Source organism: Delphinus delphis, chromosome X, assembly GCF_949987515.2.
Source record: "Delphinus delphis chromosome X, mDelDel1.2, whole genome shotgun sequence".
Classification (NCBI taxonomy): Eukaryota; Metazoa; Chordata; class Mammalia; order Artiodactyla; family Delphinidae; genus Delphinus; species Delphinus delphis.
Genome location: NC_082704.1, coordinates 105,096,984 through 105,115,020, shown reverse-complemented (window position 1 = coordinate 105,115,020; position 18,037 = coordinate 105,096,984). Strand labels below are relative to the sequence as shown.

Here is an 18,037-nt window from a genome sequence, read left to right as displayed (position 1 = left end):
TTTAGGAGGAGTTCCCTGGTGGGGATTCCGGGCTTGCACTGCTGAGGCCCAGGTTCAATTCCTGGTCAGGGAACTGAGAATCCCCCAAGCTGCGTGGCACGGCCAAAAAAAAAAAATCAATAAAGTCACTAGTTAAAAATTAATATTAAAAAATCATAGCTTTGATCTACACCAACAACAATCAGAGAATATAATGGAAGAACTAAATACCATTTACAGTAATGACCAAGAAGATTAAATACCTAGTAATAAAGTTAACAAGAAATGTGAGATATATATAGATATAAAGTAAACTTTAAAATGCTACTGAAGGTCTTAAAAGAAGACTTGAGTAAATGGAAAAGTGTATCCTATTCTTGGCTAAAACTTTTCAACAGTTTAGGATCATTCTCTTTTAAGTTTATCCATAAATTTAAAGCTTCCTCCATTAAAAAACAATTGCAGGAAAATTCCTACAAAGAAGATGACCTGCCAGTTATTAAAAATTTTAGGAGTTTAGGGTAATTAAAGTCTTTTGGTGCTCTCCTGATTTTGATGGAGCCAATAGAGAAAGTCCAGAGATATATCTAAAAGTTGCACTTAGTATTACATAAAGAGGTGGTTCATATCAGTAGGGAATAGTCAACCTTGAAAAAAAAAATACAGTTGTATTTCTTCCTTGCTCCCTACACTAAAACAAATTCCAGATGCCTCAAAAACTGAGACTTAGAAAATGAAACTATAAAAGTAATGGATATTTTTAATTATCTTGGAGTTGGGAAGACTTTTTGAAACAACACAAAAATCAGACTCCAAAGAGGAAAACTATCAATAAATTTGACTACAAATTAAAATATAAAAATTTCTGCAGGGCAGAAGTTACATATACAGACACACCCCATAAAGTCAAAAGAGAAATGATGAACAAGGGAAAATAATAGCTGCCTGCGTAGCAAATAAAGGGCAAATTTCCTTCACATATAAAGCAGTCTTGCAAATCAAGGAGAAAAAGACCAATAACCTAGTAGAAAAATCAATTGGTAAAGGACAGGAACAAGCAGTTCATAGAGGAAGAAATGCAAATGGCTTATAAACATAGGTAGAGATGTTCAAGCTCACTCTTAAGTTCAGAAGTCCAAACGAATACCATTTTTCACCTATCTGAATGACAGAGATCCAAAAGTTAGATAATAGGTAGCCCTATCAGTAGGCAAGGGTGCGGGGAAAGGAGTACTCGAATGCACTGCTGGGCAGTGTGGAAACTGGTACGCCTTATTTGGACCACAGCTTGGTGACATCTTTCAAAATTTTAAATGAATATACCTTTTGACTCAGCAATTCCAATTTGGGTATCTCTCCTTACAGATATGCAGGACTTGCAGATGTTGTCAAAGGTACTGTACAAGAATATTCCTTGCAACATTACTGGTAATAGTAAGAGACCAAAAACAACCTAATTGTTGGTCAAAAGAGGACTGATTTATTGAATTATTATAATCATACAAGAGAATTCTGTGCCGCCATTAATAAGAACGTTGATGGTCTATCTATGCTTAGAGGGTATAATTTCCTCTACTTTTAAGTGGAGAAAAGCAAGATTTAGCACAGTGTATATGATACATTTCTCGTATTTTTAAAAACAAAGGGAGAGATAGTTGTAGTGTAATAGATTTTACTTAACCCATTATATTCAAATTATTTCAATCTAATGAATATTTAAAATATCAGTTGGATACTTTATATTGCCTATTTTGGACTAAGTCTTTGAAATTCGCTGTATATTTTACACTTACAGCACAGTGCAACTTGGACTAGCCATGTTTCAAGTACTCAGGAACCACGTATGGCTCTTGGCTCATGCACTAAGCAGAGTAGGTACAGAGAGCAAAGAGCACTGGACTAGAAGTTCAGAGACCCAGGTGGCCCTGCAGCTTATTGCTGTGACAGTGTCCACGGAGTCTACTTTTTCCTGGGCCTCATTTTCTTCAGATAGAATGCGAAGGATTAGACTAGAGCTCTAAAGTTCCTTCCAACTTTAAAATTTAGGGTTCAAGTATATTTCATATTATTTGTCAAAGTCAAAAATGGAATTGCACTTGCTTTCAGAGACACAGTTTTCACCAGCACTCCTAAAATTCTGTGTTCCTAAGTGAAGCATACTTCATATCGTAGGGACTGTATTGTCAGTGCTAGAGTAAGGGTTTGTTTATTGGTTTGTTTAAGGGAAGAATGTTACTAAGCTACATACATGTTATAAACCAGGTAGGAATTGGTCAGTTCTTCTAATAGAATTACGTCCAGTATGAGGCTTTGCTAAGAATTCTAATGGCACATGGAGAACTTCAAAAGAGTAAAAGAGAGACTCACATCAATAGTATCTAAAGAAAGAGTAAATGTTGAAGGAGAAAGAGTTGAGAGGGCGGAGTTTTTTAGTACAGTTCTGTTTATAAACTTCATTCTTCCGAAGATTATAACCAGTAGTTCCCTTAGAACAGTAGAGAATGAGAATCACACAGACAGTGAATCTCAACCAGAGCCACACATTGGAATCACTTGGGGAGATTTTTAAAATCCTGATGCCCGTTCTATACCCCAGACTGGTGGTTCCCAAAGCGTGGTCCTGGGACCAGCAGCAGCAGTAGTATCTCCTGGGAGCTTGTTAGAGATGCACATTCTCAGGCACCCCCCCCCCCCAAGACCGACTGAGTCAGAAACTCTGGGGTGGCGCCCAGCAATCTGTTTTCTAATGTTCCCCTAGTGATTCCACTGTGCAGCCAGAGTTGAGAATTCTAGAGCAAGCAGGATTCAGGGCAGGGATAGCAGGTGGGTTTCATTTTGAGTACCAGTTTTCATCCTATATCGCCTGTGGGGATGGAGCTGGAGATGGAATGCAGTCCACCTGCTTGGTATTTGCCATTCTTGATTTGGGTAATTTATTGGCGTTATAGAGGGTTGGATGTTGCAGTTCACAAATAGAAGTCAAGAAGCATCCTATCCAGTTGAGAAAAAAGAAGAAAAAAAAGAGGAGAAAAGGGGAAAAAAACCCACGGGAACCACAAAAGCCATAGAAGCTACAAAAGGTTGGGACAGGAGGGAACAAGTATACTAAGTAAAATATTAAGTGAAGAAATTCCAGATAGATTCTAAAATATTTCATTTATAAATAGGGTTTCTTAAAGAAGTTCAAGTGTCATGACGATTTTAGGCCCACTTTATGATCTGTCGTCAAGTCTGTTTGATCAAAAAATACAGCTTGTTGAACCCTTTATCATTTGACATTGAAGAATCCATTTCCTCTTAACATTTGGGCTTTAGGTAGGAATGCACTTAATATAGGTATGGTAAATTCAGAATGAACTAAGCCAGAAAATAAAATATATTTTCCAAGTATAAAGAGGTTGTCACTGACTGAGAAGGAGTTAACGTGTCACATTCTTTGGATTTTTACTTATCAGGAGAAATCACAGTATCTGTAATTTCAGAGGCATATTCTGAAGAATGTTATATTGTGATCTCTCTAAGCTGAATCTTAGAAATCTATCTGGGAGTTTTCAGACCTGACAAAATAAGAATGGACCCATTACAGTATCACGTTCATTTGATTTTTCAAAAGTTAGGAGGACTGTATATGCAGATCATTTGAGAGACTGCTTTTGCTCTGCCTTGTAATAAGCAGATGGAGGAAAGCAGGCTGGGCTGTGTTGAGAGTGCATCTGGTGCTTCTTGTTTTTCGCGATCTCGGCTGTATAACTTCTGTAAACCCTTTCTGTGTATTTTTCTTTTCTCGTTCCCAAACATTACATTTTACATGGGAAAGTCAATTTTGATAATTTCCAAAAAGCTAGGTGTTACAGCAGAATTTGTGCCTCTTAGAAAAAACTGCTCCTTTACTATAAAGTAGAACCTGCCTTTCATACCTAAGTAAAACAATTCTGATATAACTTTCCTAATCGTCACATTTATTACAGAAAGGATGATAATACTATTTTCCAGACCATGTTTACAAAGAATATGATTTTGATTTCTGTGTTAATTTCTGAGTACTGAGTTTCTGTTCTTAAGTTGTTTTGTGAATTGGGCTCTCTGAGTATAAAGTGGCTTTCAGCACATGGGTGGTATTGTCAAACATCTTCCCCAGATAGCAAACACATGCATTTCAACAGCTTTTTGGACAGAACCACAGTTAATAATTTCTTTACAAGAAAAATGTATTTTTTTTATTATCATTATTTTCTCATCTTACGTTCTGGCATTTAAATTATGAAACTTCATCTCGCCATGTAGACTTACCTTGTATTGCCAAGAGGAAAGAAGTGGCTTTTCTGCAAAGCTAAATAGTTTTTACTTTATTGTCTGCTACGAAACAGCTGCTGATACCAGAAAAATGCCGTCTCATCATTGGGCCTGGGGTGTCCAAAAGAGGCAGGAAAAAAATGACTGTAGCTCCCTGTCTGCCCTGGCACTCTCCTCCTTTCTCTCCGTTTTCATTGCCGTGAAGAGCAGGAGAACAATATTCTGCAATTAAGGATTCCATTAAGTTGAAGAAAAGAGCAAATGGGGGATGTTTGTTCTCCAAGCTGAAAAAATTTGTCTGGGATGGGGGTGGATACTGGTAGTGGTATAGAGAGAGGTGGGTGGAGAGAAGAAGTCAGGGCTGTTTGTTGAATATACTGTTAAGGACTGTTACCATCCTAATTAATCAAGTTAGAAATTACAGCTGTAGTCCGTTTCCCCCCAATTCTTGTTATCAATTTTCTTCTCTTTTGAGACAAAGCAAATATAAATTTTGTGTTCATTTGTCATTCGTTCTTTGACTTCAGCATCTCTGAAAATAACAATGTAGCACAAAAGCCCAGTATTTACCTAGTTGTAATGTGGGTTGCCATGGTGTTTTGCAAATTATTGCAATTATGTTCACCATGCGAGTCGCCCTTGGTAACTGGCGAAAAAACTGATAATCCTGTTTTGAACAAAAGGTCAAATTGCTGAATAGAAAGTCTTGATTAACTAAAAGATGTACAAAGTGGAATTATTTCCTACCATTCAGAAATAGTTCTTGATCGGGTTTGGGGGAGGGGGTGAGTAAGTACATCTGATTACTGAAGTACAAAGCATTGAAAGGATGTTGTCTTGAGCCTTTCATGTAGTCTTAATGGTGGCTTTTTTGTCAAATTTACCCATTTGCGGCATTGAAAGAGGCAGCTGCATTTAAGCTGGAGAGACGGTGCTTTTTCAAGAGTTCAGTGCATGGAAAGTTCTCAGCAGTATCTGCAGTTTACTAGTAGCCCCTGGTCTATTAAAACTGATGTGCCGCATTTGAGCCCATTGCTCTCAGTACTTGTGAACCCCTCTGCCTGATGATCTAATAAAGTGCTCTTACTGGACAATCTCTGATCAGCTACTTAAAAAGGAGCTTGGGGGAGGGGCGGCAGGGAGAAAGAAGCCTTACAGGCAGTGAGACCTGGTGTATAGGCCAGAAGAGAGCCTCCAGGGGCTAAACCGAGAGGTCTGTCACTACGGTAATCTGTGCTGAGGTATTTGCCATGGGGTTGTGGGTTTTGTGCCCCAAATCCCTCTAAGCTGTGGTCACAGGTTTTTTTTTCTGGAAAGAAATCTTTATTTTATTCCAAGTTGAATAAGAAAAGATTAGACATGTCGTTTTGAAATTTGGAAATCCACTTTTGTGGATTTGCTTCTTTGGTGATGGCATTCATAAAATACACGATCCTACATTTACGTAAAAGCAAAAGTTTCCCAGGTTACAGCCAAAGGTCAGATGGATTTCAACTCTTCCGAATCTGGCAGAGCATTTGGGGGAGTATTTCGGAGGGGGGGGGGGTTCTCTTCTTTTTTTTTTAATGGCCACCTGAAAAATCAATTCTCAAAACTTTTGAGAGTGTGTGAAAGTGGCATGAAAGCAAAGCAAACCTTAACAAGTTTGTGGGTTTACATTCTACATCACCTAGCAACCCCCTGGCTCAGCCAGATCTCTCGTCTACCCTTAGTTCTGTTTACAGACTATTCAGACGGTCCTTCGAAACCATGAAAGATATTCAGTTTCATTAGTACCATTCTCAAGGAGAAAATAATTAAAGTTAAATGAACAAACACTGCCTGGTGATGGTTTGAAGTCCATTCTGATTTTAAGATGCCCTTTGAGGCAACTGCATAGATAGTTCAGTTTGAACATTTGTTGTTCAGTACCCAAAGGTATATCATATTAAACCATGCCGATAAATAGCCTGGAAACAAACGAACAATAAAAATTACTTTTAGCTAGACTTGAGCAAAGCAAAGAAGCTCTGCTAGTAATAAGTTTCTAGGCATGCCCTCCTGATTGAATTTTTTATTTGATCCCTACCCTGGACATCTAAGCTGATCCATTCGTACACTGAATAAAGACAGGGGAAGAGGCCTGAGGAACAAAGCACCTCTCTTTAAAACTGATTTATTACCTACCCTTGGAGATCAAATCATATTCCATAGAAGGCTGTGTGCATTTTAGTGAGTAGCTTAATTTCATATATGATTGTAATACTAATAATGCATGCCCTGCCACTTTCTATTTGGAAACTGCTTATGTGCTTAAATCGACCTACTCTTGAAATTTCTGAGAGTAAAAAAAAATTTTTAAGAAAATGTTTTTTATGTGCCTTTTTTTCCCATAAGCCCATTCTCTGAAAAATCATTTTGGAAACAACCAAACACATGTTAAAGCTCAAAATATTTTTCAGACGTGTTAGTAATTCACTTATATTGAACACTCTTGGCAAAACTGTCTCTTTCCCCCACCCCCCCATTTAATAACAGTTTTCTGATTAAAAAACAATATACACTTGTAGAAATTTTACAAAATACAGAAACAGAAGCAACTACCTAGAGATAACCACAGATGGCTTTTTAGAGTATTTCCTTCCAGTCTTTTTTTCTGTGTACATATTGATGAAACTAAGCCTTGAGTTAACTTTTGAAGTTTATTTGTTAGTATGTGTACATACCTAAGGTGATGTTTTTTCAAGCGCGAGGAGTTGAGAGGCCGGAGCCGTGTTGGAAGTAATGAACAATTTTTCTTAGAGGCCTCATCACTAAAATATTAATGTGAGCATCAGAGTAGCCATTTTTCCATCTCATTCCATTTGATTCTTTCTTTTTTCCTTGTTGAAATGACTGTATGCCTTAACTGACACATCCATTTGTAACCATTCATGTTGGAAAGTCGGACATTCATCATGGTTGGAATATTACATCCCCAAGTCACTTGTAGCTTCACATAGGGGAAAAAAAGAGTCTTTTATGAAAAGATTTGTAATACAATAGAGATTAATGGAATGTGGAGAGGAAAATGCTTTCAGTTCCTCGTGTAAAGTGAAAACAGGGCGGCTCAGAAATCTTGTATTCTTACTATTTGTATTTTGTTAGATCTCTGTCATCCACAGTACATGGCTGGGTTGCATGAGCTCTTTGTGCTTTGTTGACAATTGACAGACAAAGCAAAATTATTCCTGAAGCAAGGTACTGTGTACTTAGTTGTGACCTATTACAGCCTAAGAATGTAGCTTGCTTTTGAGTTGGATGAATAGGGAGAGTATTTTATAGAATAGGCTTGAATATACTAGGAGAGATTTTAGCTGCCCATACAGAAAGATACATGTCCTCCATTGAACTTTTTCCCCCAAAATGTAATTTTCCGTATAAAGTCATTTCAAGTATATTTTCCCTGGTTGCTTGTACGGAGACAGTTTTAACTGTTCTAGTATTGTCCTACAGTGGTAAAATAAAATTGCTGGTAATTGTTGGCTTTCTCTGCTCACAGTATAGCAGGAGAAGATGGCTTGCATGGGGCTCTTTAATGTACCTCAGGTACATCTTCTGATGCTCAGCTTCTGATTGCAAATTAAAATAACAAGCCTAGGGTATTGAATTTGATGCGAGGCAAAGCAGAACAACTTGCTAATTTATCCTGTAATATACAATTGCTGAGGTTGGAATTTTTCCACTTGTAGTGCTATTCTCTGTGTCTAAATGAGGACCACTGTTTGCATCTAACCTATCATAACAGTTTGGGAGTGCTCCATTATCTTTTCAGCAAACTGATGGCAGAGTCTGGTCCTTGCACAGATGATAAGATCAATAAGTTTCAAATAACTTGGATGAAATGACATGTGACTGTTCACTTAAAGAGATGTCTTACTTTAAAAATCAATTTTAATAATATTTAAAATTCTTACATTGACCGACGAGGCACTTTCCACTTGTTTTGTTTGATAATTTTGTTAAAAATATTTTTGTATTAACTTTGGTGAATAGCTAGTTTATGTGTGTATCTTTCCTGATCTGCTCTTTCGTCTCCTACCCTGGCACCTCTCTGAGACTTAATAATCACTCTTTGACACGCCAGCATGCTGGAGTGTAGAAGATTTAACTTTAAAAGCAAAATTATGTTCCTGTTAAAACTTCCCCTGGAGATCTTAGGAAAATTTTCTCCCAGTTTTGGGTGCAAATGTGGGTCAGAAAGCAATTTGTTTTTTGATATTTCTGGAAATCCCAAATCACAACATGTCATTCTTCAAAAGCAGCTGTGGGCCCATACTGTGCACTGTCTATAAGAAGACCCGTTTTACACTGGGGATAATTCTGTGACAGAAAAATGTGACTGCACGGGAACCCCAGAACATTTATAAATGGTTTTGGGTGAAAAGAGTGTCTGGTATTCTCAAAGTGCATATAGTTTGGGGAGAGGAGCAGTTAATGGCCATTCTAGAAAAATAGTAATGATACGATGAACTCTGTAACAGCACGCATGCTGGCAGACCTCGCCCTGTAACCCTGTCACCGCACTCCTGGAGAGCCATTACAGTTTAAGTCATACGTCACTGCAGTACTGTGTTGTGTTGTCTCTTGAAAATCTCTGTAAATCCCAAAATAAAGCACTTCTGCATAGTTGTACTATTTTGCAATCAAATTGAGAAGCAGCTCCACCTAATCTTACGGGTTATCCCTAAGTTCTCCATTTTGGGATAACACCAGGCAGAAACTGACCAGGCTCTTTCCTGGTTAGAATAGTGCATTTTGAATAATGCATTGTCAGCTGTAAGTACAGCACTGACATTCCCCAGTACCGGAGGCATATGGAGGATAATAACAGTATTTGACATTTACTGAACATTTGTGCGTGCTTTCTTATAACAACTCTAATAGGGTAAACAACTCTAATAGGGTAAATATTATTACCTCCTGTTTTATAGACGAGGAAACTGAGGCTTAGAGAGAGGTTTGGCAACTTTATACAAAATTACCTATTAATAAATGGGAGGGGAGAGACCACACTGAAGTGCATAACCTTTTCATAACCTCAGCTCAGTTTTCTTGATTGAGTGTGAATGCTTGTGCTTGATATTGGGTGGGACACTACCAGATCCAAAGTGGGTCATTCCCTGAGGGCCTGACCGTCCAGTTAGGGAGGTAAAATAAGACGGTTCCAGGAGAGTGCAAAGCAGAGTGTGCTCAGTGGCAGCTGGGCTAGAGGGAGAAGTTCCTGAGGGCTGGGAAAATTTTACGGGAGAGGAATAGAAGTTGATGCTCAAGGAATGGGCATTTTAGGCAGAGGTTATACAGCATGAGCAGAGACAAGGAGTTGGCAACAGGCAAAAAGTGGTGAGGACAGTGAGCAAACCACCACTGTGGGGCGAAGAGCTGGCGTAAGAGAATGATGAGAAAGGAGGAATGGGACCATAGCATGTGTTCTTATCCTCTATGGAAGGTATACCATTGGGGGATGGGAGTGGAGAGGCCTTGGGAAGCTACACTCGCAACTCTGTGCATTGGATGTGGGAGAGCATGGAGTCAGGGAAACCAGGCATGAGCTATTACAGTAGTTCAGTTTTGAGGTCTGGGCTTGAGTGAGGTTGGTGATAATGGGACTATAAGGCCAGCGGACAGATTTGGTAACTGATTGGGAATGGGAGAAAGACCCATCATATATTTGATTCCAGAGTATGAAAACTGCTGTGAAGTTGTTTTCTCCTGTGAATTTTAGACCCTTTCCTTGTTTTCCATAAATCTGCTCCTGTGCATTTTTATTTTATTGCTTCTATTTATCTTCTTCAAAAGATATTTTTGAATGCCTCCTATGCACCACATTTCCGGGTGTGGGTGATTTCTGTGTGTGCATCCTTCTAAAAATACAGATGTACGCAAATGAATAGCAGTTTGTGTTTGAGGTGCGGCTACCAAGAACACCTCAGTTACAAGTGGAAATCGATCCCTTTTTAGCATGTGCAGACAGAAACCATTTTCGTTGAGGCCTCAGAAATATAATTTAGCAATCAGAACCAATCAGCATTTGACACAATTTCATACACAGTGATTTCAAGGAATTAGTGATGCTGAGACTAAAGCAACAGGTGATAGAGTTTTGCATGTTTTGGTAAAGGTTTGTTTTGCTATTGGACAGGCCAGCAGTCACGTCTTTTGAACCCTCTACTTACAAACATGGTTAAAGTAGCCATCGGAAAACTTAATGACCGTATTACTCTTGGTTATGACAATGTGGCATTGCATAATAAAATGACATATTTGGATGGCAGACGTCCTTAGAGTGGTTCTGGGGTTTTTTATTAAAAGCCAAACATTTTTATAGGAACTACACATTATTAATTTTTTTTTCCTTCCACTGACTTGGCAATGTACCTTTGGGCGGCATGTTATTTCCCAAATTGGAAATGAAAATAAGTTTAATTTTGTCCTTGTGAGTGGTAATTCAAAGGGAATTTATACAACGTTAGTATTTTCTTTTGCTTTGTTTTTATCACCTATGAGAGGCAAAATGCACTGTGAGATCTTGTAACGTAAGATTTGCGCCATCATGGAATATTTTCAAAGGCCTGGCATATTTATTTTTAACAGCTCAAATGTTCCTTGAAAGGTATATTTAGCACAGTCAGTCAATATTTGCTGGGGGAACAAAGGGTTAACCAAATGTACTTGACAAAACTGAATGGAAGCAAAGCATATATTGAATATGATTAGGGCCTCTTTCCCCCATAGAAGAGTTTTATTTAAAATACGCCAAGACCAAAAGCTTAATTATCAAAATAAAACAAGAGGCATAAAGAGTTACAGGCTTCTAATATTTTTTTTCAGCCCCAGTTCCCTTCACACAGTTATCAGCATGTTTAATTTCCATGCATAATAGCACTAGTTATTGTTGTCATTTGTAAAGGGAGATTAACAGATAGTAAGTACAAACAAACCCAAATAAGTACTGAATAGAGAGGTGACAAAGAAGAAAAGACCTCTTTAATGTTAATTATAACTGGTAGGAAGTCTAGACAAATTATATTATCTGTTTTCTATATGATTTGAAAGGACATTTAGTTAGTAACTCTGTCAGAGATAGAGTTGGGTGTTTGCTTTAGAAACAGGTGAGGTGACAATTTAGCATCTCCCTGGGTGGCAGCTCACCTGGTGAGTCATGAAGTTGTCGTAAATTGATGGAATCAAGTTTCAAAAACATCTGAAAAGAACTGTAGCTTTTGAACATTATATTTTAAAAATTAAAAAATAATTTTAACTTCTGGGTTGTATTCTGGTACTTAATACTTTACTGTCTCAAAACATGGTAATTGGCCTATCTGCTTGCTTTTTAAAATTTTTTGTTAAGAATTGAATGAATTACAGCTATGGTTGTGAATATTAACTGATAGACATTCGCAAGTGTGTAAAGCCTCAGGTAGCAAATAGTGTCACAAACCCAAATGAATGATTAAGGGGTGGTTCAGTCCTGCATTTTTCATACATGGTTTCCTTGAATGCTACTGTTTCCTTTATTAATATGCCTAAGTTGATACTTCAAGAAAAAACTAGTCTCATGTTCAGTTTTATAGGCTACATTTAAAATGTATTACCAGCTGCTGCTGTCAGCCCCACAATCCCTCTGTCTCCCCCATACCTAGAACAGGCTAAAGCAAAGTATCTTGTGTCTTTAATTCTGAGGGGCCATCGATTGTGAGCTGCACTCTTAACAGCTTTTTTGGAGGAAACATAAATACATGTCACTTGTAAAGGTGTCTGAGTTTCAGAAACATTAAAATGTGAATAAAACCATGTCCTCAAATCAAGAAAATGTGGTTATAGCCCTAGGAATTCGAACAAACAGTTGCCTATGACTCAGAACCACTGGTTCTCTTTTCTAGTTCAGGGTATTTTGGTATGGTAGTAGCTATATGTCTCAGATAGGTAGAAGCTACATGAATCCCTCCCTTCTCTGTGTTGTTTTAGTTGGTACCATACAACTTGCTTCTTAAAGCCAGCCCATAGTGAATTGCTTTTAGGCTTTGTGTAAAGCTTTTAGACCTTGCTTTCCTATTTAGATTATAATTTCCTGTAAACCCATCAGTTTACATTCTGCATGTAATCATACGAGTTTTTATTTGGAGGTTTTGATGTATTCGGTGGGGTTGGGGATTTCTTTTAAGTAAAGAAAATAATGTCTCATGTGATTTGTTTTTTTTTTAACTTTATGAGTTTCCTGACTTTTATGTTTGGGGCATAGATCAAATTAACACATCAGGAAAGAAGGGTAGAGAGCTATTTCAGAATCTCTAAGGAGGGTTTGAATGAAATGAGTCTACCTTGATCACAGTGAGTCTATCTTGATCACGATATGGTTTTTATTTGTATTAGTTGATGGCGGTGATAGGACTGAAGCATCCTTTGTCTCTCCAGGGCTGGTTGATTTGTGAGGAGCCAACATGTCGAAATCGAACTCGGCACCTTCCCCTTCAGTTCTCCCGAAATGGACCTCTTTGCCAAGTCTGCATGAAAGCTACACTTCGACCAGAGGTGACGGTCGTATCATGCTCAAGAAGTGTGTGTGTGTCTGTGTGTGCGTGTGTGTGTCTGTGTGTGTTGGGGGGAGCTTGCTCCTCCCTTAGCTCTGGGAAGTCGATATTTGGTATATGCCCTGTGGTGACACCCTGCACACATGTATTTAAGAAAATATCCAGACTTCAAAAAGATACATGCTTTATTTTTCACATCATGAACAGTATATATTTATATCTAAAAGAGAAGCTGACTGGTTCCCATATGGGTTACTCATATCTTTGGTTGCCACTTCTTAATTACAGAGAATAGATAACTTTCCTTTGTAGAAACTGCTGTTACCTTTGGACTGGATCAGAACCCCTTTTGCAGGGGCCAGAAAACCTCCCAAACCTATCCCATAAAGGGCTTATTTGATTTGTATGGGATTCCATTGTTTCTAAGTAGCAGCACAGAGGAGTAGTTCTCAAGCGTTTTCTCGTCCTTAGTACGTACAGCTGAGGGATAAGGCAGTCTCTCGTTGGTGACTCCCATCTGGGGAGCACATAGTCTGGAAGCACCTTACTGGTAATTAAGATGCCTTCCCTCTGTCGCCCCCTCTGAGCATCATGGACCCAAGCAGCATTTCCCAAACTGTGCGGAGAGGAATGTTTGAAGGTCTTCCAGGCAAAGAGGGTTTTGTGATCAAGTACTTCTAGCCAACTCTGGGCTGGCCAAGGTTAAACAGGACTTATTGTAGATTGTCCTGGAACCTGTAAAATGATAATGTGAAGTCTGCCTCACCAATACAGGACTGTAATATGCCTCACTTTCCAAATTTATCCGGTCCAAGGATTTGTAAGGATCTGGGTGAGAAGAGAGTAAGAATAGGGAACTTGTTATTTACTTATTTTTTAACTCATAGGCCAGTTTTACAACCAGATTTTATCTTCAGATCTTTTCACTGAAAAGGGTTGATACACAGGCTAGTTTTAGAAAAATATTTTAAAGTTCTCATGGGTTTTTATTTTAATTGTAAGATAATATATCATTTCACAAAATTTAACAAGAAGTCAAGAACTACAAAGGGCTACCACCATTGTTGTGTATACCCTTGTTCTTTTGCATATCCATATGTATTTTTTATGTGGTTTCAGTCATAATGAAGATACACTTTTGTATCATGTTTGTCTTTTTCTGAGCATCTGTCTCTGTTGCTAGTTAATTTTCAGTACCAAAACTTTTAAACACAAATTTAACCATTCCTCTCATTGGACATTTTAGGCAATTTCACTATCCCTTTACTAGAAAATTGTGATGAATGCTTTCCTGCTTAAATTATTTATTATTTCAAATATTTCTTATCAACAGTACATATCTAAGTGCATAAATACAATGTGGACATGATTCATGTTGCCACATTACTTTCTTAATGGATTATCTCAACTTAAGTACCAGTTTTACCACTGCCTTTGCAGCATTTGGGCATTATCATTAATTTATTTTTAACTAATTTGATAGGTATAAAATGTTCCTTGCCTTATTTAGTATATCTTTGATAATTAGCAAAGTAGGATGTAGATTTTTTTCAAAATATGGAACACATAAGTGAGAATTAGCTGTTATAGCGAATTCTTTTTACGTCGGTCTCATCCTAAGATTTGCATCAGCAGGTGCGAAAAGAAAGCAAAAGTATATATATTTAGTGTGACTCATCAATCCAGTTGTACGCTCCAGGGGAATCACCTTGCTTCATGAACCGATGCTGCCTTTGAGACTTTTTAAGCATCTAGCTCATCAGGTCAAGTTCAGTGAAAACTGAATTACTTCTTAGAAAGTCAGCCGGTCTTAGGATTCCATTCCTGGTGAGAGAAAGTGAAAGGAAAGTGTACAGCTAGTAGATCGGAAACTTTCCAGTAAATGCTGCTGATGTTACTGGTAGTGCTTTGATACATCAGGTTATCTTTTATTATTTATGACCCTTTTTTAAATGAGTGAACGAACACATGCATTTTGAAGTATTTTTTCCCTTCATTTTCTTGTCCTCAAGATGGGAGCATGTTAGGCAGGCATTTACCAAGGTTATCAACTACTCTTCCCGGGGAAAAGCTTTCCTAGCTTAGCTGCTCAGGCCATGTTGCTGCTCAGAACATGACCGTCTGGAATAACTGGACGTTCAGAGCATCCTGGTTGGTGATACTGCTCTTCGCCATTCCTCACAGGGACCTTGACGGTGGGCCTCAGCCCACTCTTTTGCAGTCCATTTTCAGTTGCTGGTAATGAGTGGGGAATCTCTTAATTCTATTTATGATGTTCCTGGGCTTTCCTAGTAGGAGGAAAAAGCTGCATCTTTTTAGAGATAGTTCCAAGGTAGCGCCAAAATCAGTCGTGCGATGGACAGGATCATTGTAATTACCACAGGGTTTTCCAAAGGGTCTATTTTGCAGGATTATGCTTAGCTGGGTCTTAAGTTCTGGGTTGCTGTGTCTCAGTCATACGTTACTTTCATTTAATAATAGTTTATTAAACCCCTCCTATATCCTAGGCACTTTGCTAGGGACTAGGGACATAGCAACGAACAGGACATTTCCTTATTTGTAAAAGTAGTTTAGCATTACATGGATTATATAAAATTGATGTCTGTGGGCAAAAATAGGCATTTGTGAATATCCATATGGACAAAATCACCAGACTTTCCTAATGTTTGACTAGTGGGGACTTTAAATATGTTGTCAAGGTTGATGGTAAAGTACTTGCCTCTTACTATGCCAGTCTCATCCTCACATGATAAATCTCTCATTTAGCCCTGAGTTGCAATTGGCTTGAGTACTTTACAGAATTGACTTGGGGTATGAGAGCTGGCTCTTTTTCTGGCTCCTCTTGCCAGTGTTACAAGAAAGAAAGCTGGGACGGTTTTGTTCTCAGGGTTTTAGACATGTCTCTCTTCTCAGATACCTTAAAAAAAATCAGTTAAGTTTTTTCAGGTTCACGGCAATTTAACAGTATACAAATTGCTGATTATTAGGAATATACTCTCTGGCATCCTCTGCACATAGGAAGTGCAGATAAATACAGGAATGAAAACTCCAGTATATGTGTAAGTTCCTAAGTGAATAGAACCCTTTTTCACACTGATGATAGAGACAAGACTTATCCAAGTTAGAGAATAATTATCTTAATATATATTTATTTTAAGGATGTGGTTTTTTACTTAAGGTGGCCAAGTCTGTATGGCTAGTGAGCTGAACCCCCAGGGGATCCTGTATTATGTAATTCACCAAAAATAAAGCGTTAGTTTGTTTGTTTTGGTTTTTCCTTAATAGAACTAAGATTTCAAACCAAGTTAAACTTTTCCTCACTAACATTGCCATACTTGAATCCATACTTGATAAGAAAACATTTACTTGTGACGCTGTCGGGGGCAGGAGCCCTGTGGCGGAGTTTAGTTTGTTCGACAAAATTACTTGAAGACCCCTCGTGAGGAAGGCACTGAAATGACTTCTAGTCCTACTGTGGGACACCCCTAGTGTTTCTCACATTAGCCTCAGTTGTAAAATTGTTAAAATCTTTTGTAACGGAACATCGGTACCATATAGGACTCTGGCCTTCAAGGGAGAAGGGAAATACTGAACTTGTGATCATTGTGTGTTGCAATTTCAAAATGGCTGCGGCTGACGGATTATTGATTTAAAAAGTAGGTTAGAGACAGTGCAAATGTTGCCAGGCTACGTGGGACAGTGTCTTGTTTCTGCATAAGTTGAAAACATGAAGATAGTTGTGGTCTCTTAAGGCAGTAATCATAAGCTGTACAGGAAGAGAACCTTGGGACTGTGATGGAAAGTCTTAAACATCTGTATCTAGTCATGGGTTACCCTCCAGTAGATGACGGGTTTTTACCACGAAGGGCCTTTTGGAGTTCTCTGCTCTGATTTTCCTGTGCTTGTTTTCTGATGCAGAGTTTGCTAGATTCTACATGCAGGTTTGCTTAGCCTGAGCAGATGCTAGCCTTCCTTTTCAATATACTTTTTTTCATTTTTTTTAAAGAGTATCGAGGTGAAATTCACATGACAAAATTAACCATCTTAAAGTGAAGAATGCAGTGGCACTTAGTATTGCTGCATTCACAGTGTTGTGTGATCGCTACCTCTATCTAGTTCCAAAACGTTTTCATTTTCCCGAAAGAAAACCCTGTACCTATTAAGCAGTCACGGCCCATTCCTCCCCTTCTTTCAGCCCCTGGAAACCACTAATCTGCTTTCTGTCTCTATGGATTTACCTAGGTTGGATATTTTATATAAATGGAACCATACAGCGTGTGACATTGTGTGTCTGGCTTTGTTTCTGAGGTTCATCCATGTTGTAACCTGTGGCAGTGCTTCATTCCTTTTTATGGCCAAACAATAGTCCATTGGATAGATATACCACAATATATTCATCCATTTATCCGTTGATGGACACTTGGGTTGCTTCATTCAACATACTTTTAAAGTTTATTTTATTTTCATTAGCTAGATAGGTCTTACATTTGGCCTAAATTTGTGTCCTGTGCCTCCCTTGTTGGTCCTAGTTCAGTTGAATGGTATTACACAAAGCTAGACTGATCCTTCCTCTGTTCTTGCCTTCAGTAAGCACCTACTCTCTGCCTGTTTTCTGAGAACCTTTTAGATATTTGAAGGTAGCTGTCTTCCTAAGCTTTCCCCTGCTAGGCCAAGTATTCCTAGATCTTCAATCATTTCTTTAGTGCTTTGCTTTCAGAAAGTTGCATGCAGCACTTGGTGAGCTCTCACTAGCACTAGTATGGAGCAGAATAAACCTGCCACTGCCAACTTTTCTAGGTAGTACATTTCTTTGAAGTCTTTTTAGGGTTGCATTAACTTTCTTGGTATCCATATTCACAGCATTGATTCATTTTGAGTGTTTCATATGCTCAAACAGATAATAATTTCTCGACACATACAATTGCTAAGCCATGCCTTATCAGGTTTTCTGAGACCCAAGTGGTTTATTTTTACGTAATGTAAGACTCCATTAGTACTATATTAGTTTCCTAGGGCTGCTGTAATGAAGTACCTCAAACTGAGTGGCTTAAAACAACAGAAATGTCCTGTTTCATGGTTCTGGAAGCTAGCTAGAAGTCTGGTATACAGGCACCGTAGGGGACTCTCCCTCTGAAACCTGTAGGGGAAAATCATTCCTTGCCTCTTCTAGCTTCTGGTAATCCCTGGCGTTCTTTTGCCTGTAAATACATCACTGC

The 18,037-nt window shown here is 38.4% G+C and overlaps 1 protein-coding gene across 1 annotated transcript in view; it reads left to right on the top strand.

The window, feature by feature from the left end:
• Positions 1-18,037, top strand: part of POLA1 (DNA polymerase alpha 1, catalytic subunit) — a 304,850-nt gene that overhangs the window by 190,197 nt on the left and 96,616 nt on the right. The window contains exon 35 of the mRNA XM_060001706.1: positions 12,706-12,822. Coding sequence (XP_059857689.1) covers positions 12,706-12,822 — 117 coding nt within the window. The remainder of the gene's footprint in view (positions 1-12,705; positions 12,823-18,037) is intronic.